The sequence below is a fragment of the Oncorhynchus gorbuscha genome, linkage group LG22 (assembly GCF_021184085.1).
Source record: "Oncorhynchus gorbuscha isolate QuinsamMale2020 ecotype Even-year linkage group LG22, OgorEven_v1.0, whole genome shotgun sequence".
Lineage (NCBI taxonomy): Eukaryota > Metazoa > Chordata > Actinopteri > Salmoniformes > Salmonidae > Oncorhynchus > Oncorhynchus gorbuscha.
Genome location: NC_060194.1, coordinates 37,088,711 through 37,111,210, shown reverse-complemented (window position 1 = coordinate 37,111,210; position 22,500 = coordinate 37,088,711). Strand labels below are relative to the sequence as shown.

The 22,500-nt window shown below is 45.3% G+C and overlaps 2 protein-coding genes across 6 annotated transcripts in view; one reads left to right on the top strand and one right to left on the bottom strand.

The window, feature by feature from the left end:
- LOC124009493 (RNA-binding protein MEX3B-like) overlaps nt 1-10,497 on the top strand; it is a 19,456-nt gene extending 8,959 nt beyond the window's left edge. Inside the window, exons 5-11 of one of the 5 annotated variants that reach the window (XM_046321310.1) lie at nt 105-305; nt 416-566; nt 793-1,161; nt 1,343-1,425; nt 2,875-3,422; nt 4,625-4,875; nt 5,237-10,497. In XM_046321310.1, coding sequence (XP_046177266.1) covers nt 2,933-3,422; nt 4,625-4,875; nt 5,237-6,424 — 1,929 coding nt within the window. In that variant the 5' untranslated portion in view covers nt 105-305; nt 416-566; nt 793-1,161; nt 1,343-1,425; nt 2,875-2,932 and the 3' untranslated portion in view covers nt 6,425-10,497. Of the gene's footprint in view, nt 1-104; nt 306-415; nt 567-792; nt 1,162-1,342; nt 1,426-1,922; nt 2,280-2,874; nt 3,423-4,624; nt 4,876-5,236 lie in introns of those variants that run through there. The other 4 variants (XM_046321311.1, XM_046321313.1, XM_046321312.1 and 1 more) reach the window with 4 other exon arrangements.
- A 3,672-nt stretch (nt 10,498-14,169) lies between these two features.
- The window catches only part of LOC124009431 (protein unc-13 homolog A-like), a 154,496-nt gene continuing 146,165 nt past the window's right edge, over nt 14,170-22,500 (bottom strand). The window contains 8 exon segments of the mRNA XM_046321245.1: nt 14,170-16,502; nt 16,591-16,750; nt 17,136-17,228; nt 17,817-17,873; nt 18,901-19,048; nt 19,236-19,316; nt 19,711-19,767; nt 21,626-21,749. Of these exon segments, the coding sequence (XP_046177201.1) occupies nt 16,211-16,502; nt 16,591-16,750; nt 17,136-17,228; nt 17,817-17,873; nt 18,901-19,048; nt 19,236-19,316; nt 19,711-19,767; nt 21,626-21,749 (1,012 nt within the window). The 3' untranslated portion in view covers nt 14,170-16,210.

Genomic DNA, 22,500 nt, shown 5'->3' with positions numbered 1-22,500 from the left:
TACATGTTGAGTACACACAGCAGCGAATACTTGAGTTTCAATATATACACATAAACACACAATTGTTCGGTTTTATCTGACCCTGTGTATGTCCCCGTCCCCAGGTGTTGGGCCTGTGTGTTCAGACAAGACCTTGCTCTCAGCAATCTCCAGCGCCCTGCACACCAGCCCCAACCCTGTCACTGGTCAGCTGAACGCAGCTGTGGAGAAGAACCCTGGGGTATGGCTCAACACCGCCCAGCTGCTCTGCAAGGCCTTCATGGTTACCGATGACGACGTCCGGTAGAGTACACATAAACCCTGTGGTAGGGCACAACAACACCCAGCTACTGTGGGGCCTTGTCGTTAACCCTGCCAAGAGGACTGTCCTAAATCATTGATCCCTAACCCCTCTCCCACTATGTGGTGTCTGTAGGAAGCAGGAGGACCTGGTCCACAATGTGAGGAGGGTGGAGGAACGCTCTGATGGCGGACATGTTGGTTCACATAGAGGAATCCACCAATAAGGTAGATGCTCTGAAGAAGGCGCAAACCGAGCAGGAGGACAAGGAGGGCGTATAGCCAAGGTACAGCAGAGCAGTGTAAAAATTGATAGCTTGATGTTACTTTGTCTTTTACAATGTTGTGTTCTGTGAGTTTGTTCATAATACTTTACGTAGGGAGAGAACGAATAAAGCCCCGAATTAAAACATTCACATAATACTGTGACAATACCAGTGGTAACATGCTATAGACAAACTTATTGATTTACTTGTGATCATTTCTCTCCTACGGGGTTGGTGAATACTACAGAGGGCTGCCTGGAACACTATTCTACCCATACATGTACAGGATATTCACCAGGATCTGACTAGCATCGGTCAACTGAGATCTCCACATAGGTCTTTCTGTCTGGAAGTCGGCCAACTACAATTGAATCCATGTGTATTTTAGACCAATTTAAATTGATTTTAGATGGGAAGGGGGGGAAGAAATTAAGACTTAGACTGTGCCATTACTCAGTTGCCTATTTGGGATTTAGTTTTATTTTTTAAACTTTGTGGCAAGTCACAATTATGCTGTAGTTATTTAACAGATTTTAAAATATTTCTGTTAACCTGTTCTTGATTTGCGGTATGAATGCGACGATCATTCACTGTCATATGAAGATGTCTGGAAAAAGTAGGAACCCCCCCCCCCCCCCCCCATGAATTGTAATTATTCAAATTATGCTTTGTAGTAAAAAAATAAAAAAAATAAGGGATTTGTTACCATTGCCTGTTTTAGAATTTGTAAGTAAAACATCAAGCAATTAATTTTTCTATTACAAAAATAAATGCAGTCTTGTCATGTGTTCTTTTAGATGCTTGCTATGTGAGATCAGCAGACGGAGAAGACTCCTCACCAGACTTGTCTGGTTTTGTAGGCTACGTAGTGATTCTGTAGGTAGGTCAATGTGAGCATCAGAAGTTGAAGCTTGAGTTTGTATAGCAATCAATAATGGATAATTAATGTATTATTCTAGAGACTACATGGAACCTGGCATCTATTATTCAGTTATTGTCCCATTTGGTCAACCTCAAGGGGTTGACAGGCACCCACACAATAACGGGGACATTGCTTTCGCTCTAGACCTTCAGACACAGTTGGTGATCTTGAACTGCTACCCTTGACAAAAATGTTGATGTTGATAGGTTATTTTTGTCTCCATTTTCCCAATAACCCACTCTGCCCAACCTGTGACACCATCTTAGCATCCATAACTGTCAATTTCCCACGACGTTTTCAAAAACTGACACGGAACCAGCAGACAAATTATAATCTGCTTTATCAATTTCCAATGTGGAAAATTATCCACCAGCACAATCACTGAGGGTATAAAATAACAAAATCGATCGCGGCGTGCGTGCCTTGGCCTTTGAACCCATTGTTGTGTCGCGGATGACGTCAGTTCTGTGTGCGAGACAGGCAGAGCGGCGTGCGCCTGGCGAGACAAAGGCGGCGGACCAGGGAACAGCTAAGAGAAAGAGGTTAGCTAGATCCAGATTCAATTTACGGGAGGTATGTGCATTAAAATGTAATAAACTACGAACCGATACGAAAAATGACGGGCCGCTAAACGACATCTGGCTGGAATAGGTTCTCATCCACAGCCTGTCCCTTCTCAATCGATTTTTAAAAAATTCTCCAACGCCCCCCCAATTTAGCGAGCTAGCTAGCATTAGCGCACTGGTCGCCACTCACCATTCCTTCAAGAATCAAAAGAGAGGAACTCAATAAAATCGGGAGTTGGCCAAAGGGTAAAGTACATTTCAAGATATTTTACCCCCCCCCCCCCCACCAAAAAAAAAGTATTTGGCTTAGACATTATTTAACGGAAGAATTTCTGCTTTGCTTTCCAACCAACGTTAGCTAGCTGTGGTACTCCCAAACAAAGGGGACGACAACGTGACTGACTCAACTGTGGAACTAGCTAGTTTGCTAACTAGCGCACTATAGCTAGCTAACAGATTAGCGCTTTTCCAAATGTGATGCTCCCTTTTCGGGATGATACCGATTGAATAGACAAAATAGAATGATCTAGTGTTCATTGTTATGGAATATTTAATATTGGCTTATTAAAATATGTATGATGCACATTTCAACAAGATAGTCAGTCACACAGACTATTTTTTTGCCAGACAGTGAGACGGAATGCAACACACAGACAAAGCAGGCTTGAAGGGAACGGCGTCCAAGACGGAACAACACACTAACCTATTTATCGTTACGGAACTAACTAGCTATATGACAGCAAATGTTTTTACAACTTTTAGTACATTTCATTTGTGTGTTTTCTAAAACTTATGGCTAAAAACGTTTTGTGCTGAAACTCCCTTTGTTTGCCTCTCCCAGAAAAGAGCGCTTTTACACCCACAGGCGACCCAAGATCGGATGTTCATCCTCGGGGACTATGCCTAGCCCCTTATTCCACCCCGAGATTATGGACCACGACATGGTAGTGAGCAGCCAGCACAACGGGGTCAGCCTGCCCCGAGAAACGGATCAGGAGTCCCGGGACGAGGGCCATCAGGAGGTTCTCCGCTTCGCCATGGACCAGCTGTCACTTATGGCCCTGGAGAAGGTGGACTGTGGGGGCGGTGGTGGAGGTCACGTTGACCCACTCGACGAGAACCAGGGTCCAGTCTCCGAGAATTGCAACGGCGGTTATGTCAACCTGCAGTTGCTGGAGCACCCAGGAGGCTCCCGGGAATCCCCGACGTCCTGCTCCCCGTCTCCAGAGTACTATGGATCGGGCGGGTACCACATGGCTGGCCCGCACTCTCACTCCATGCTCGGGGAACAAAACTCAATTATCTGCAATCGTAAAAGGAGTGTCAACATGACCGAATGCGTACCTGTGCCCAGCTCCGAGCACGTTGCTGAAATAGTGGGAAGACAAGGTAAGAATTACCCCCACTTTTGTTTACCTATATGGTTTGAACGTAGCTACTAGCTAGTTCATAAGATATTAAAGCTAACGTTATAGATGTTATGGTCTAGTTATTACAAACTACCCCTCTCATAACCACGAATGCATAGGACCATGCACCAGACAGCCTTCCTTTGTTTGGGGGGTGATATGTCTCTGAAACGTATCAGCGTCTAGTGTTATTATGATAGTTGTTATTGATGTGTACAGTGGATGTTGTTTACTCGCATATTACATGTAGACATAATGATTTACTGGCCTTATTTGCATGTCCTTACAGTAGTGTTAAATCAACTACAGATGTTATTGGCTGTGTATGGTGCATGGGTAGCAGGGAGGGGGAGGGGTAGGAGAGGGTCAGACAAAGCGGCAGATTGTCGGGAGTCTGGACATGTCTAGCAGGCTGCACCAAACAAAAGAAGCCTATCGAGTAATTTAGCGATATGCACGACAGAAGTCACCCATTTTAAACAATATGTCTGGTGTTTATATTAACGTCCACATTCAAATTAGATTTGTAGTAATTTTATGTAATTCATGCTTGGCCCTAAAGCGAGGCAGTTGGGATGGCCGCCGCGCATAACACGGGACTGGGCGGTGTTTTCGCCCCGCATCCAGCCCAGTCGACCGCTCTCGGTTGTTTTTAAAAATACATACACATTTTCTCTCTGCGCACAATATTGACTACTATGCTTGGTTCGCGGTTGTGGCTACGTTATGGCATTGTTCTCTTTGTTTGAAAATGCCATGCTTTCTGCCTCCCAGAATGACATCACACACGTCCCATCCTATTGGTGGGTGAGAGCGAACTGTCCATATTTAAAGAAACAGTGCAGCGGTCCTTGGGTTAGCATTATAAATGCTACGAGGCTAATAAATTACATGCCTACATAATGGAAATATATATTTTTACCAGGCTGTTTGTCAACCAGTGAATGCAGTGCGGACAGATTATTTTAACCGGTTTAGTAAACATTTGTCCACAAAGTCCTATTCTCTGAATCAAGATAGTAGCTATATTTTATGTATTGTTCATCTTCAGTTTATGAAACAACCATTACTTTACACAAAAATTCCCCTATTGAAAATGATTAATTCTCAACTCTGCTAAACACAATTGGCCAACATTGTTATTTCCCCTCTTCCTCACCTTTCCATCTCTCTCTGCCCCAGGCTGTAAGATCAAGGCACTGCGTGCAAAGACCAACACCTACATAAAGACCCCGGTGAGGGGCGAGGAGCCCGTGTTCATCGTGACAGGGCGCAGGGAGGACGTGGAGATGGCCAAGCGGGAGATCGTCTCGGCGGCCGAGCACTTCTCCATGATCCGGGCGTCCCGCTGCAAGGCTGGGGCCACGGGAGCACCCGGGGCCGGGGGAGCAATCCCAGGTCCCCCACACCTGCCTGGACAGACCACCATACAGGTACGACAACCACAGTGGGAAATGCAGTAACCTAATGTTTTGTTTGCTTGTTGTTTATTTAACCAGGTGAAAGGGAGCCTTTGCCAGTAGCCAGCAACACAAATACCTGTGGAGATATACAAATATGGGTTAGCTAAAATGCCCCCACGTTGAATACAGGCCATGATAATATCTACTTTCATACACTTAGTTCACAACCGTTCAGTTCCATTTAAATGGCAGTTCTTGGTATTGTTTTACTGCTCTGTCAGTACACTGATTCATCGCCTGTTTTTATGGGTATGTCATTTCCTCCATAGTTTTACATGGTCAGGTCACGTGGTCTGGAAAGCCCTTACTCTTATTTCCTCCCCTGGTGCAGGTTCGGGTGCCATACCGTGTGGTTGGGTTAGTGGTTGGTCCCAAGGGGGCGACCATCAAGCGCATCCAGCAGCAGACCCACACCTACATCGTGACACCCAGCCGGGAGAAGGACCCTGTGTTCGAGGTGACTGGCATGCCAGAGAATGTGGACCGAGCCCGGGAGGAGATCGAGACACACATCACCTTGCGGACCGGGGCCTTCGTGGACCTCCAGGGAGACAACGACTTTCACACCAACGGAACCGACGTTAGCTTAGAGGGCCTGGGCTCGCTGGGCGCTGCTCTCTGGTCTCGGGCCAACAACCACCATGCTGCCCCTCCACCCCCACCTCCTCCTCCACCACCGCCCCTCCCGCTAGCCATGCACCACTCATCTGGGAGGAAGCTGTCCTCCTTGGCCTCCTACCATCAACATAAGGGAGGGATGGGCTCTGAGAGCTACAGTGCCCCCAGGAGGGCCACAGAGGGAGACAGCCCAACCAGCCCCTTCAGCACAGGCTCCAGCAGCGCTGGAGGAGGCGGGTTCACCCCTGGCCTCCCCTCTGAGGAGCTGGGCTTTGAGTTCAGCGCCGCCAACATCTGGGCACCCTTCGTCAATGGAGGAGGAGGGAAGGTCCCAGGCTCCTCCCAGCAGCAACCTCTCCGCCGAAACAGCAGCGGCCTGAGTGGAGGCGCCATCACACCCCGCCTGTCCCCCACCCTGCCCCCTGACGCCGTGGTGGGACCCCTGGATCATCCTATGGCCCGCCGGGCCCAGAGCGACCCCCTCAGTGCCCTCTCATGGCTGCAGTCGGGCGGTACTGGTGCAGGGACCATCTCCGGAGGATCTAGCTCCAGCTCCGGAGGCTCATCCACCGGTTACTCCTCCTGCTCAGCCTCCTCCCTGCCCGGAGGCTCTCCCACAGACTCGGAGGGCGGGGGCAGTGGAGTGGGCCTGGCCTCTGGCATGCTGGGCCGGCTGAAGCCTGCGGCAGGTTCTGGGGCTGGAGGTCTGATTGGTGTAGGGCCAGGGGGCGGGAGCAGGGACTGTTTTGTGTGCTTTGAGAGCGAGGTGACAGCGGCCCTGGTGCCCTGCGGCCACAACCTCTTCTGTATGGACTGCGCCGGACAGATCTGCCAGTCCGCTGATCCCGAATGCCCTGTCTGCCACATCCCTGCCACACAGTGCATCCGCATCTTCTCCTAATGAACCCCCACCCAAAGACAAGGGAGAGAAGTGGAGGTGAGAGGAGGAGGGTGTCATCTTAAAAAACATCGCTATTTTCCCTCTCTGACTATCCAACAGAACTGCAGTGGGGCATCAACTGTGGAGGAACAGACACCAACAACCTTTGCTAATAGGATGGGCTATAATGATTACAATATTAGAAATGACACTATAAAGATGTTGATTTAATTATAATAACTATGACAAGAATAATGGTAGTAATAATTATTATTATTATTTCCAGACGGGCTGATTTTGGTTCATTCTGCAGACTGCAGAAGTAGTTGGATCACGAGATTTCACGGTGGACTTGTGTCTTATCTTTCTTCAGGCCTTCATTCTGACCTGGACAAGCCTTCAGGACTCAGCCTCTAGGTTGTCTGTCTGTATAGTTTTCATTCCCTCTCGTCTTCTTCAGATATCTCTGCCTGCTTCTTTCACAATCCTTTTCCTTTGCCACTTTTGTAATTAATAACAGATATTTTTCGACGGAGCTGCCTAGACCTGCACCTTTCTGGTTTCTTTCCGATGTTCTTTGACAGGATACGAAACACTGTTTTTCTGGTCTTCTCTGTTCTCTCTAACTCTCTCTTTCTCTCATGCTATAGTATAGTGATGTAAAGGAAAGGCTTTGGGATTGTGGTATGAGCCTGGAACTGACTTTAAAACGGGCACAGAAAGAGACACCTATGAAACAAGGCTGAGGGACCTCATAGATGTTATGAATGAAGACTGAAACACTTAAGATATTTATACTGTTCAAAAACTGATATTCGATGTCTTGGTTTTAACGACCAGTATAGGAATAATATAATAGTTAAGTTATTTAAGGAATATCAGTAGTAATGCCATAAGGTCAGTTACTCAGTCCCCGTTGGTCTGTGTTTCTCTCAAACCCTCTCTTCCTATCTACCCTCCCCTCTCCTTCAATAGTTCCAGAGTTGGGCATTGTTTCTGGTTCGATTGAATGAAGCGGAGCCGAGCCTTGTATTAAACCCTACTGTTGTATTCCACATCGAATGCTCAGCTGACAACAGAATGTGTAATTGAAACAAACATGTATTTTTTTTGTCTCCATTCCTCTTTCTTCCCCTTGTGGAGCTCAGTGTAGACACCTAGCCATCCACATGACAAACTAAACCCAGTCCACCCAGATCTTCTATCTGATTTGGACAGCTAAATATTTTTTAGAACGGTTTTGGCTTTTTCACTGTAAACTGTGGCCCGGTTTGCCCCTCACTTCTCGTCTGTCTGTCTTTTTGTCTGTCTGTCTCTCTTTGTCTGTCTGTCTGTCTCTCTTTGTCTGTCTGTCTGTCTCTCTTTGTCTGTCTGTCTGTCTCTCTTTGTCTGTCTCTCTTTGTCTGTCTCTCTTTGTCTGTCTCTCTTTGTCTGTCTGTCTCTCTTTGTCTGTCTGTCTCTCTTTGTCTCTCTTTGTGTGTTGAAGTCCAACAGGAGTATATTGGTCTTGGTGATGTCACACACACAGGAATGTCTCTGCCAATGGGGATCTTGGTTAAGAGGAGGCGGCCCGTCCCCAGTATTAAGGGGTGTCAGAATGAGCCGTCTCTCTCTGCACTGCAAACCTTGAGCGACACATTGTAACGTTTTTAGCCCCCAGCTAAGCTCTTTTTCTCCTAGTCTAACCCCGGATCACCCAGCCCATGCGGCAGTGGCATCCTGGGAGATATGTTTTCTGTGTATTTTCTTTCTAGTAAGTTCACATCAACTGCCTCTCTCCTATGGTGTTTTTTAACTATGATGTGGACAGGTTGGTTTTGTTGTGACGGTACGGTACACAGTTGTAGTATGTAGCCCTTTGAACGTACGTACGGATGTATTCATAGAATGAGACAAGCCATGATAAACAAGATTAAAAACAGGGCTTCCTATGAGCACACACACTACATTTTCAGGTGTTTAACATTCTCATTGGTGACAACAGCGAGAGTAATAAATGTATCCAATATGGCAGCTAGTAGCTATTTCATCCAGGGCTTCCAGACACTATGTGTTCAAACCCAAAAAGCTGCAGAATGTGTTGCTTGTTCTTTTCTCTCTGGTCCAAGTCTATAGAACAGTAGTCAACCTTGTTTTTTGGTCAACCCTGTTAGTACCGGTCTGTCTCGGTGGTCAACCCTGTTAGTACCGGTCTGTCTCGGTGGTCAACCCTGTTAGTACCGGTCTGTCTCGGTGGTCAACCCGTTAGTACCGGTCTGTCTCGGTGGTCAACCCTGTTAGTACCGGTCTGTCTCGGTGGTCAACCCTGTTAGTACCGGTCTGTCTCGGTGGTCAACCCTGTTAATTCACGTCCATTGTCTGTGAACAAATTAACAGAAGGCCCTGTTCCAATACTTTTCAACTGCAGCCTTCCTTTCTCCCCTCACACCTTGAGGTACTATTCAGTGATCTACCATGTGTGGACAGGTGTTCCTAGCAATAAGGTCACTTCAGATCAGTGACTGCCTTCAGGGAGGGAGAAGGAAAATATGCATTTGAAGAGAATAAACACTCTTCACATGGTATAGGCAAAGCTGAAGCCAAGCTACTGTTTAACAATCCACTTCTGTGTGTCTAAGATGCGTGACTCTAAACGAGCTAGCCAAGTGAAGGGCACAGCAGCTTGACGTCTTAATCTGTAATCTAATAGTCAACCCTCATTTAGATGCACAATATCTCCCCCAACTTGAAACGCCCTCCATGTCTACAGATGTGCAGCTAGTAGCCACTGAGGACCATTTTATTGAAGACTACTCTAATGGTGCGTTGGTGCAGACTTGCTACTGACACAGATACTGTTTTTAGAAAAAAGGAACGGCCATCTAGGGCAGCACAGGGGCACAGCGTCCCCTCTCCTGCTCCTCTTTTAAGAATTAACTGTACAACCCTGACCACCCCGTGGTCTCTTTCTCTCTACCCTCAACATGAGAGCGATCGATCTGTGTAAACTGGCAACCTGTCCCTGCTGGGCTTGATGTCAAACGTTTAGTTCTCTGCTCCTTCAGACACAAGTTAGGTGCAGGGGACGACGTGACCATGTATTTTTAAAGGAACAGCTAGACTGAGTGTTTGTGTGAGTCTCCTTTAGTGTTAACTGGAGGCCAATTTTAAAATGGCCTCTTTTTTTCCCAGAACTGCCCATGACTTCCGTCACTTAATGTCCATAGTTGAATTTGCCAGGTGGTTCTGGTGTAGGTTCTGGTCTGGTTGTTTCACTAGTAAACTCTTTCCCCATGGTCCAGAGTGTTATGGTAATGTACAGTAACAAACAGCTAAAAGGTACAGAATATTCTCATATTCTGCAGATTCATTTTTTTCTGAACTTCACCCCTCCTTTAGGTTTGAAAACAGGGTTTATAGAGGCTCGTTGAGGAATGACCTCTGACCTTTTTGTGACCCATGTGGGCCCAGAGAGTGCCACGCCCATCTGGGCAAGCCACTCCCCATGAAACTCTGCCTTTCTATTTGCTTTAATTCTTTTTGTATGCAGAACCAAAATGTTACATCAGCAAACAAGGTTTCAGGCCTGACTTGTATGTATATACCCTGAATACAATCAATGGGATCTCGTTTTTAAAAAAGTTACCAGACTTAAGTAATGAAGTTAAGTGTAGTTTTTAAAAACATGTATAATTATTTGTAAGTTAACCATATGCATGTCTTCAAGCCATCAGGCATTAGAGGGGAGAAACTTTTTACACATTTTTATTTTTACAATTTATTTGCTTACCTAAATATCCCAGACAATAATGTGACCCTTTTTTTATTACTTCTTAATGATTTTTTAATTTCCCATATTTTCCCCTTTATTTCCTGTGTACTACATATACATATAGCCAATTTTATAACAAAATGAGAAAATTATTGAAGAAATTTTTAAATTGAAATATATTTTATTTGAAAGTTTATGGACCTTTTAACCGTGAGCCGGAACAATTGTATACACATCATTTGAGCTGACTTGACGGTTATGAGAAATGTATCAAGAGTTTTATTTTTTATGCTTCTTTAATAAAATCTTGTTTTTGGTTTCTTTTTTTACTGTAAAACAATAACCCTATTGTGTTTGCGTTTTCTTTCACCTCTAGCTTCCTTTACGGTCAGACCACATAATTGACCTTATGCTTTACCAAATGAACTCAAGTAAATCTTAACTCTTATATTTTAAACTGCGTTGTTGGTTGTTGGTAAACATTTCCACGGTAAGGTCTACCTACACCTGTTCTATTTGGCGCATGTGACAAATAAAATTTGATTTGACTAGAGTAGTAACTAGGAGGAGGTTACCTTGCGTTCCACACTTTCAACCAAGGTAGGTTGTGTTTACACAGGCAGCCAATTCTGGTCTTTTATTTCACTAATTGGTCTTTTGACCGATCCGAATTGGGCCGCCAGTCTAAACTTGCCCTCTAATCAGACCTGGAACACGAGTGGGTGCAATTATCAGAAATGACAGAACCAGGGCTGCGTTCAGTGCATAATGTAATAGGGGCGGAAGGGTAGCCTAGTGGTTAGAGCTTTGGACTAGTAACCGGAAGGTTGCAAGTTCCAACCCTCGAGCTGACAATGGGGTGTCGTTCTGCCCCTGAACAGGCAGTTAACCCACTGTTCATAGTCCGTCATTGAAAATAAGAATTTGTTCTTAACTGACTTGCCTAGTTATATAAAGGAAAAATATAACGTTCAATTGAATGGTGCTGTGCTGAATGACCATTACCCTTTAAATACATCACTCGTGCCATTTTAAGAATGCTTATTTGGGGTGGTTTGCAAATTGAGGACAGGGGCTGTGTTTATCAAAACTGAAGCATGACTGTCCATAGACTGCTTTCAAGGTAATGAAACGAGTAGCTTTTAAATATGGGTGAGCTATCCCTTTTTTTTCATCTCAATTTGGGCACATTGTCATCTCTCATTCCACCACATGGTGGCAGTAGATATCAACCATGGGCTATGAACGATCGGGGTGGGGGGTGTGCATACTGCCAAAGCTCTCCGGTTTAGACGGGATGCAGCTGCAGTTTCCAGCAGACAGCTTCTGGAAACAGTAGATAGATTTAGTAGGACAAAACATAGCAAGGACAGTGTGTTTTTACATGATCACTGAGCGTCAGATATACTCTAATATAGAAGAGAATAAAGTACAGAAAATTGCAGTTGGACACAAATGGCCTTTTTAATAGGAAGCAGTTCACAACCAGGCTGCATTCTAACCCACCTTCATTCTAGATAAAGAACAATCAATCGTAATGATAATAAACAAATTAGAAACATCCTCAGTAGAAAATAATTCTCTCATGCGAATTCCGTGTACACGCTACATTCATATTGGTTAAATATTTGTATGTATTCACAAGCCTTTTAAAAAATAAAATGTTATAATTCATTATCATTACATAGGTATTCAAATGAAAAGAGAAAAAAATCCCATTAGTGGTAACATCAAAGAGACGCGTGCTGGCACGATAAAGTTCATTTTCCCTTCATGCACTGGTGTTTGTTTTTATTCACAGGGTGGGCATCACTTGGTCTCCATGGAGATGTGGTGGCGTGCATGCATGTCATCTCACGTGTGCCCTTTTGTGCTTGCGCATATGTTAGTGTGTATATATGTGCGTGTGTGTGCAGTCTTTCTATGAGTGGTAACAAAGAGCAGGTTCTTGGAGTTAAATGAAGTCATACATGTACTATCAGAAGCACCACTAGAAGTACTGTCAGCTGTCATGATCATGTGATGCGAAATGACATTCAGAAGCCTTGCCTTTGGTTAAACAGAAGCTCAGAAGATAAAAACAAAAAAAGAACAATGTATTAGCTCTCCCTCCACAATGCAACATGACACAGTCCATGTTGCTCTCGCTGTGAAAAGTATTGATTCAAACTCATGTACAACAAGCACAAACATCACAATACAAGCATTTTGTGCCAACACCCATATGGCATTTGCATTGTCAAAAAGAAAAGTAATAAAAACTATATTGTGACACACTGGAGAGAGCCAGTGAGATGTGTTGTTTTACAGTCAGCCATGTTGAAAACGGGAAGGGTTGGGTAGGGCGCCCCTGGAGCAAATTAGGTTTAAGTGCCTTGCTCACGGGCACATCTACAGATCTTTACGTGCTGAGTGGGTGGTTGATATATAGATGCCTTGATGTGGTATTATTAAACTACTACGATGCCTTGATGTGGTATTATTAAACTACTACGATGGCTTGATGTGGTATTATTAAACTACTACGATGCCTTGATGTGGTATTATTAAACTACTGTGATGCCTTGATGTGGTATTATTAAACTACTACGATGCCTTGATGTGGTATTATTAAACTACTACGATGCCTTGATGTGGTATTATTAAACTACTACGATGCCTTGATGTGGTATTATTAAACTACTACGATGGCTTGATGTGGTATTATTAAACTACTACGATGGCTTGATGTGGTATTATTAAACTACTACGATGCCTTGATGTGGTATTATTAAACTACTACGATGGCTTGATGTGGTATTATTAAACTACTACGATGCCTTGATGTGGTATTATTAAACTACTACGATGCCTTGACGTGGTATTATTAAACTACTACGATGGCTTGATGTGGTATTATTAAACTACTACGATGGCTTGATGTGGTATTATTAAACTACTACGATGGCTTGATGTGGTATTATTAAACTACTACGATGCCTTGATGTGGTATTATTAAACTACTACGATGCCTTGATGTGGTATTATTAAACTACTACGATGGCTTGATGTGGTATTATTAAACTACTACGATGGCTTGATGTGGTATTATTAAACTACTACGATGCCTTGATGTGGTATTATTAAACTACTACGATGCCTTGATGTGGTATTATTAAACTACTACGATGCCTTGATGTGGTATTATTAAACTACTACGATGGCTTGATGTGGTATTATTAAAACTACTACGATGGCTTGGGCATTGACACTTCTACTAGCCAACACAAGTCTTTGAAAAACACTAGCTGGTCCATTTGAGTTGGTCCATTCATCACAATCTTTGCAAAGTCATCCTCTGGAAAAGTCAGACCAGGAGCTGACTGAACAGCAGATAGGAGAGATCTTAAATTGAAATTCATTCTCTCCAATGTACAGTATTCCCAAAGTATTTCCCTCTATGCCAAGAAAAACACACACATGTCCTATGAGAAGGAAATTGAGATGAGTCCATTATAACAGGGAATTTCCCACTCAGTGGTCCAATGGAAATGTGGGATTGGCATTCCACTCCTTGGATCATGGTATTGCAGTTGGAATTCCTGGGCATGCCACAGGTTTCCAGTGATTAGGGGTTATATTGCTTGCCTCTACATACCACAAATAAACACTGAAATCAGGTAGGACAGAAAAGACGGACACAGACAGACACACACACAGCTATACTCCAAAACGGGCTAAAGCTTATCCTCAGAAAAATGCAGGGCCAAATTGTCAAAACAGACAAATAGGTATTGCCTTAAAAACACAGAAACAGATGATTGAAGAGGCAGTCAGAGAAACCATGCAGTTGCTCTGTAGTGACCTTATGGTGTACAGTGAGCTACAAAAGTATTGGGGAAATGACACATTTTGTTGTTGTTTTGGCTCTGAACTCCAGCACTTTCGATTTGAAATGATACAATGACTATGAGGTTAAAGTGCAGACTGTCAGCTTTACTTTTAAGATATTGGCATCCATATCGGGTGAACCATTTAGAAATTACAAAAAGTCTTGGGACAAATTCACTTCACATGTATTAAAGTAGTCAAAAGTGTAGTATTTGGTCCCATATGCCTAGTACCCAAAGTCTACATCAAGCATGTGACTCTACAAGCTTGTTGGATCCATTTGCGGTTTGTTTTGGTTGTTTCAGATCATTTTGTGCCCAATAGAAATTATTGGTAAATAATGTATTGTTTCATTTTAGAGTCACTTTTATTGTAAATAAGAATATAATGTTTCTAAACACTTCTACATGAATATAGATGCTATGGCTAATCCTGAATTAATTGTGAATAATGATGAGTGAGAAAGTTAAACACACAATATCATACCCCCAAGACATGCTAACCTCTCACCTTTACAATAGCATGGGATGTTAGCATGTAGCAATCTGAAACACAACCCAAACAAACATGCAAATGAATCCAAACTATTTGTAGAGTCACAAGCGTGATGTAATCGTTACGTGCAAGGAATGTGGGACCAAATACTGACATTTTAACTACTTTAATACCCATATAAGTGAATTTGTCCCAATACTTTTGGTCCCTTAAAATGGGGGGACTATGTACAAAAAGTTTCTAAATGAAAAGTCATTGTATCATTTCAAATCCAAAGTGCTGGAGTTCAGAGCCAAAACAACAACAAAATGTGTCACTGTCCCAATACTTCTGGTGCTCACTGTATATAGTGGCCTATGGGTTAGTTTTATCTTATGGCCCATAGCACAGAAAACATATTTATTCAATTCTCACAGACACAGACGGGAGAAGTGACCAGGCAGTGTCTATGTAATGTCTATGTCTGCTGGTCCTGTAGCCCTTTGCAGTATTTGTGCACTTTCAAGGGAACACAGAAGGGGGTTTATGAGGGGTTGAATCAACCATCTATTGGCTAGTATTACTCCTTTATAGTAATGTCAGGCCAGGGCCATTGCTAGGGTAGGTGAGTATGTAAAAAGAGCAGACCATCTTCAAAAGGTACATGTTTGGGTCTGCGGCACCATCTCAGTGTCTATATACAACATGGCCATATGGTGTGTTCCAAACACGCTAACATCCAACAACTCTGATCCAAACCTAGGCTATCCTCAACCCATGTGAAAGACTGGCGTGTCTTACAAAATACACATTCATATCAAACGTCGGCACATTCTTCATTCCTCACTTAGTTTTTTACTGGATAGTAGTTTTCTTCATGGTTACAAAGGTTATTATTATGTTAACCCTTATTATACCAGGTTATATGCACCGTGCACACAGGTATAAGGTGTCAAGTGTCCGTGGGGGGCGGGGTCTGTACAGCTGTTGCCGTGGTATCAGCTAATTAATCACAGTGTTCTCTGAGAATTGGGTTCAACATGCAGGAAGTACATCATCACACGAGGTAGGATGAAGCTGCACCCAGACGCTGATTTAAGGTCAATGTTACATTTCCCTCTCCCCAACAGGGAAAGCCAGGACAACTGTGTAAGCTGATCCTAGATCTGTCACTGAGGTCTACTTCTACCCAGAGCACATCACATGACAGGAAGACTGAGCACAACATAGAGAAAAGGAAAGAGAGCGAAAGAGAACAACACACTGATAAACCCACACACAGACTAATAGGAACAGACGGAGAAGTAAGAGTTGGGATTTAGGGCTGCTCTCTTGAACATGCCGAGAGGTCAAAGTGCAAAGTCATCTGTCTCTATAACTCCACCATAACTCATCAGGTGATATTTGTTTCTCACATTTCTGCATTAAATATATATAAAATGTGTAATATGCAAGAGTGAAAGAGAGATAATGAGAGAGAGAGCAGTAGAAATGGATTGATAAATTGATTGGTTCATTGACAGGTGCTCAAAGGAACTGTTGGTCACCTCTGTGTTTGTGTACATTTGATAATCATTATGTGATTAGAGATGATTAGTGTGTTCATGACTGTGTTTATATGACATAAACATGCCAGTATTGTATTAGTAACTGTGTGTGTGTGTATATCTAAATTAGTATCTTGATCACTAGGCCCATCTCTACTCTCCCTCTCAGCTCGCCCGTCCCTCCTCGGCAGAGCGCTGGTCTGACTTGAGCTTGACAAACTCTTTGGCCACGTCGTCGTTGTTGCGTTGGGACAGGATCCTCAGTACCGTCAGGCCCGTCTCGTCCATGTGGACCCTCTTCCCCAGGGGGAGCCAGCAGGTCATGCTGCCCCGGGAGGCCATGTCCTTCAACTGCATCAGGGCCATGCCCACCGTACGGTCCTCCCTGGCGAAGCAGTAGTCTTTCACACACACCTGCAGCTCATAGCCCTCCGGACCCAACTCACTGCCCAAGGAACTGGAGAGGAGACAGAGGAGAGGTTTGTTAGATAGCACACACACACACACAGACCCCCCCCCATCAGACAGAGACCTGATATACTCACTACTGGAAGGTCTCGTTGAACTTGGGCGACCAGCTGTTATTCTTGGACTTGGTGGCGTGCTTCCTCTTTTTGTCAGTGAGGTGGGGACCAATGATGTAGACCTCCACGAAGGGACGAAATATCCCCTGGGTCTGCCACTTAATGTCATTAGCAGCAATCACTGAGTGAGAGAGAGAGAGAGAGAGAGAGAGAGAGAGAGAGAGAGAGAGAGAGAGAGAGAGAGAGAGAGAGAGAGAGAGAGAGAGAGAGAGAGAGAGAGAGAGAGAGAGAGAGAGAGAGAGAGAGAGAGAGAGAGAAGGTTGATGAGAGAGGAGGGGAAGAGGGTTGGGAAAGAGGTGCAGAAAGAGGTGCATGAGGAGGGTTGTTTGAAGAAGATGAGCAGAGATGACATGTAGCTAGTTTGTAGTGTATTTCAAAGATGCTCAAGTCTAGTGCACTTAGAACGCATGTCAAGCCCATCATCACCCCTACCTTACACACCCCCGTTCACCTCCCCCTCCCTCCCCCTCCCCCTCAGCCCCTCCCTCCATGGCTTCCTCTCTCACCTCTCACAGTGATCTTGTGTTCTCCAGTGTTGGGATGGGTGTAGATCTCCACGTGCATTACCACCTCTCCGATTGGCTCCTCCACTCCCGACCCTGCCAGAGGTCAAGAGTTAACCACCACATCAGACACACAGAGTTGAGATCACTGCTGTTGACCATAGCCCTCTGACCCCCCCCCTCCCCTCTGTGTGTGTGTGTGTGTGTGTGTGTGTGTGTGTGTGTGTGTGTGTGTGTGTGTGTGTGTGTGTGTGTGTGTGTGTGTGTGTGTGTGTGTGTGTGTGTGTGTGTGTGTGTGTGTGTGTGTGTGTGTGTGTGTGTGTGTGAATAGTTCTGAGCTAAATGTAAAAATGGTGTTGATTTCACAAGTTTAAAACATGAAGGAAAATCAGCTCTATGAATTGGTACTTTCTGGGGGATCGAACCTGTTTAGAGAGAAAATAGGGTTTCTGCTCGGAACAGAACGATTGGTACTAAAACAAACACACATATACACACACCTCTTGGTAACGAGATGAGCAGGGCTTAATACCAGGGTTAAGATCAAGCTACAGGATTGCAGACAAGACTGTAATTCACTAATTGAGGGTAATTCTCCTGTTTAAAATGGATAGGTGTAGAGAGAAGGAGAGGGAGGAAGAAATTGAGGGGTGGGTGGGGGTATGCACGGTCACAGGCACTTACCCTTTTCTGGTAATGTGTCTTCGTTGAGGGTATACCTGACGCCCTTCCCTCCATGGACTAGCAGAGAGAGAGGGAGAGAAGACACCTCAGTAGGATGTATTATTTTAACACAATTCACAACGACAGTTAGCATTAAAAAATAGATCAGACACACAGCCAGCCAACCAGCCAGCCTGCTAGCCAAACAGACGGCCCAGCCAGCCAGCTACTAGCCAGCCAGACAGACAGCTAGCCAGACCTCTAGCCAGACCTCTAGCCAGACAGCCAACCAGACCACTAGCCAGACAGCCAACCAGACCACTAGCCAGACAGCCAACCTGATCACTAGCCAGACAGCCAACCTGACCACTAGCCAGACAGCCAACCTGATCACTAGCCAGACAGCCAACCTGACCACTAGCCAGACAGCCAACCAGACCACTAGCCAGACAGCCAACCTGACCACTAGCCAGACAGCCAACCTGACCACTAGCCAGACAGCCAACCTGACCACTAGCCAGACAGCCAACCTGACCACTAGCCAGACAGCCAACCTGACCACTAGCCAGACAGCCAACCAGACCACTAGCCAGACAGCCAACCTGATCACTAGCCAGACAGCCAACCTGACCACTAGCCAGACAGCCAACCTGACCACTAGCCAGACAGCCAACCTGACCACTAGCCAGACAGCCAACCTGACCACTAGCCAGACAGCCAACCTGACCACTAGCCAGACAGCCAACCTGACCACTAGCCAGACAGCCAACCTGACCACTAGCCAGACAGCCAACCTGACCACTAGCCAGACAGCCAACCTGACCACTAGCCAGACAGCCAACCTGATCACTAGCCAGACAGCCAACCTGACCACTAGCCAGACAGCCAACCTGACCACTAGCCAGACAGCCAACCTGACCACTAGCCAGACAGACAGACCACTACTAGCCAGACAGACAGACCACTACTAGCCAGACAGACAGACCACTAGCCAGACAGACAGACCACTAGCCAGACAGACAGACCACTACTAGCCAGACAGACAGACCACTACTAGCCAGACAGACCACTAGCCAGACAGACAGAGACAGAGGGTGTGACGTACCCTGAGCATTTTGTGAAAGGACAAACTTCCTGATGAGCTTGTCAGTGTGTTGTGTGTAGAGGGACAGGGCGTAGTGCAGAGACTTCAGGTCAGGACTCTTCTCCAGGAACGTCTTCTTCAGACCCACACCACCCGCATGGAAGTATTGCTGCAGGGGCAGAGGTCAACAGGCAGTGTTATTTATCCTTAGAGGGATGTAACATAGTATAACCCTTGTTATAAGATCCCAAAGGCTCGGACATGCTTATAACAAGTTATGAAGCATCATACAGTAGCAGACTTATTATTTACTGCATAGTACACATTATACATGCTGTACATGTAGAATACGGTACCTTAATGGTGTCCAATGCCAGCTCTATGATGGCACACTGTTTAGGGGAGAGAGCCTTGGCCTCCTCTCTCACAATGTGCTCCTGCAGTGTACCGGGAAACAGACAACAGAGTTAATGTAACAATGTAGGTAATGCGACACAATACACCCCAGGACTGCATTTTATATGAAACATGCTGTAGAAATCAAGAAAGGAACTCATCCTAACGTGTCATCATAAAGGAACTCATCCTAATTTGTCACCATAAAGGAACTCATCCTAATGTGTCACCATAAAGGAACTCATCCTAATGTGTCATCATAAAGGAACTCATCCTAATGTGTCATCATAAAGGAAATCATCCTAATGTGTCATCATAAAGGAACTCATCCTAATGTGTCATCATAAAGGAAATCATCCTAATGTGTCATCATAAAGGAACTCATCCTAATGCGTCATCATAAAGGAACTCATCCTAATATGTCATCATCATTACCTTGAGCTTAGAAAGCTGACCCAACTCCTTAGCTGCATTAAAGATCATCTGAGTGCCCTGTGATGGAGAGAGAGTGAGTGAGAGTGAGAGAGAGTGAGAGTGAGTGAGTGAGATAAGGATGATGGTGGTGAGAGAAGAGGGGGAATTGGGTTGGGGAGGTGGTGCAGAGAGCGGAGCATGAGGGGGAGAGTTGTTTGAAGAAGATGAGGAGAGTACAAATTACATGTAGTTAATCATGTCACAATAAAGAATGGGGGAAAAAGACATGTGCAGGAGAGGTTTCAAATCCAGTACGGTTTCAAATCCAGTACGGGATTGTGTGGTAACCTCCAATCCATTCAACACACAGGCAACACTGTAGTGGAAGGACATGTTCCTTCTAAAAGAAAAACGTGACAAGGAGAAAAATATGAGACAGGTAAAGGAGGGGAGGAAGAGGATAAAGGGGACTAAGGAGGGGAGGAAGAGGAGACAGGGGACTAAGGAGGGGAGGAAGAGGAGAAAGAGGACTAAGGAGGGGAGGAAGAGGAGACAGGGTACTTAGGAGGGGAGGAAGCGGAGACAGGGGACTAAGGAGGGGAGGAAGAGGAGACAGGGGACTAAGGAGGGGAGGAAGAGGATAAAGGGGACTAAGGAGGGGAGGAAGAGGATAAAGGGGACTAAGGAGGGGAGGAACAGGAGACAGGGGACTAAGGAGGGGAGGAAGAGGAGACAGGGGACTAAGGAGGGGAGGAAGCGGAGACAGGGGACTTAGGAGGGGAGGAAGCGGAGACAGGGGACTAAGGATGGGGAGGAAGAGGAGACAGGGGACTAAGGAGGGGAGGAAGAGGAGAAAGAGGACTAAGGAGGGGAGGAAGAGGAGACAGGGGACTTAGGAGGGGAGGAAGAGGAGACAGGGGACTAAGGAGGGGAGGAAGAGGAGACAGGGGACTAAGGAGGGGAGGAAGAGGAGAAAGAGGACTAAGGAGGCGAGGAAGAGGAGACAGGGGACTAAGGATGGGAGGAAGAGGAGACAGGGGACTAAGGAGGGGAGGAAGAAGAGAAAGGGGACAGGAAGAGGAGAAAGGGGACTAACGGGGAGGAAAGGTGCTGTATTCCAGTGGCACCAGGTCAGGTATTCCATGGCTCAGCCGTGCACCATGCTCATTTCTAACATACAGACAAGGTTTGATAATGACACTATACAATGCACTCAAATCAAGCCCTCTCCTCCTATCCACTAGTCACTCATGTAGATCTGGAGGGAGTGGATAGGTGTTAGCCTTACTGCTTACAACAACCCAATCCTTCTGGAGTTTACAAGTAGGCCAGGGGCTGGGGATAAATCTGAGACAGGGAGGGGGTTACACTGAGTAGCATGGGGGACAAGAGGAGTGATGTCACAGGTAGCAGAGGACTCCGTGTGTCCGTGCTGACAGACATCATACAGGGAGAAACACACACACGCACGCACGCACGCACGCACGCACGCACGCACGCACGCACGCACACACACACACACACACACACACACACACACACACACACACACACACACACACACACACACACACACACACACACACACACACACACACACACACACACACACACACACACACACACACACACACACAGTACTTACTATAACCTGAGGAGGAGAGGGTGGGGCGATGGCGAGAGAGAGGGGGTCAGTGAAACTGCACAGGCCCATCTCAACAAATCAACAACCAAGAAGTAACCATTGAATCCTCTACATCTTATTCTAGCCAAAGTGTACGTTCACAACTTCATATTTCTAAATGAATGGTAGATACTGTATTATACCATTGAAAATCATTTGTGGAGACTGGAAGCAGAGAGAATGTAATGAAGAGAATTATGCTCAGGTTTTTAGACATAAGGAAATGTGTGTGTACGTGTGTGTGTTTCTCACCGACTGGTCTGTGAACGGGGGAAGCACAATGCTTTTCTCCATAGTGTTAATGACCAGTTTCCACAGTTCCTTCAGCACTCTCTTCAGCACAGTCTTCTCACAGATCTTAGCAAACAGCGACAGACTAGAGAGGAGAGAATACATATTAGTATACCCATGCAGAAGAAGAGAGAGGGTGTGTGTGTGTGTGTGTGTGTGTGTGTGTGTGTGTGTGTGTGTGTGTGTGTGTGTGTGTGTGTGTGTGTGTGTGTGTGTGTGTGTGTGTGTGTGTGTGTGTGTGTGTGTGTGTGTGTGTGTGTGTGTGTGTTTGTGCATTTTCAACCTGTTTTAATCTTCAACAGATTGCAGAAACCATCTACAGCCAACCAACTTTAAAACTGTTTATTAGCAATGAATTATTCACCACTTTCCTTAGCATCAATATAACAAATCCCTTACAGTTTAACATCACGGGTTTTCCTTGATATACACTGGAAAACCCCTTTGTTTCTCCCATTGAAACGACGATATAGATAATGTACGTGGATATAACATCTGCTGAACACCATCCCCTTAGGTTGTCCAATTTGCAGCAACAATCACATGTTCCAAAACCAGGCCAACTCCAATATTGTTGTGACTGTGTCACCCTTACATCACATTCACAGCCTGACCTGCTTCTGACACTCAACCCGCATCCTTCTATCACGGCCGCCTACTTTACCAGATGAGACGGCCGCCTATTTTACCAGACGAGACGGCTGCCTACTTTACCAGATGAGACAGCTGCCTACTTTACCAGATGAGACAGCTGCCTACTTTATCAGATGAGACGGCTGCCTACTTTACCAGACGAGACAGCTGCTCTACTTTACCAGATGAGACAGCTGCTCTAC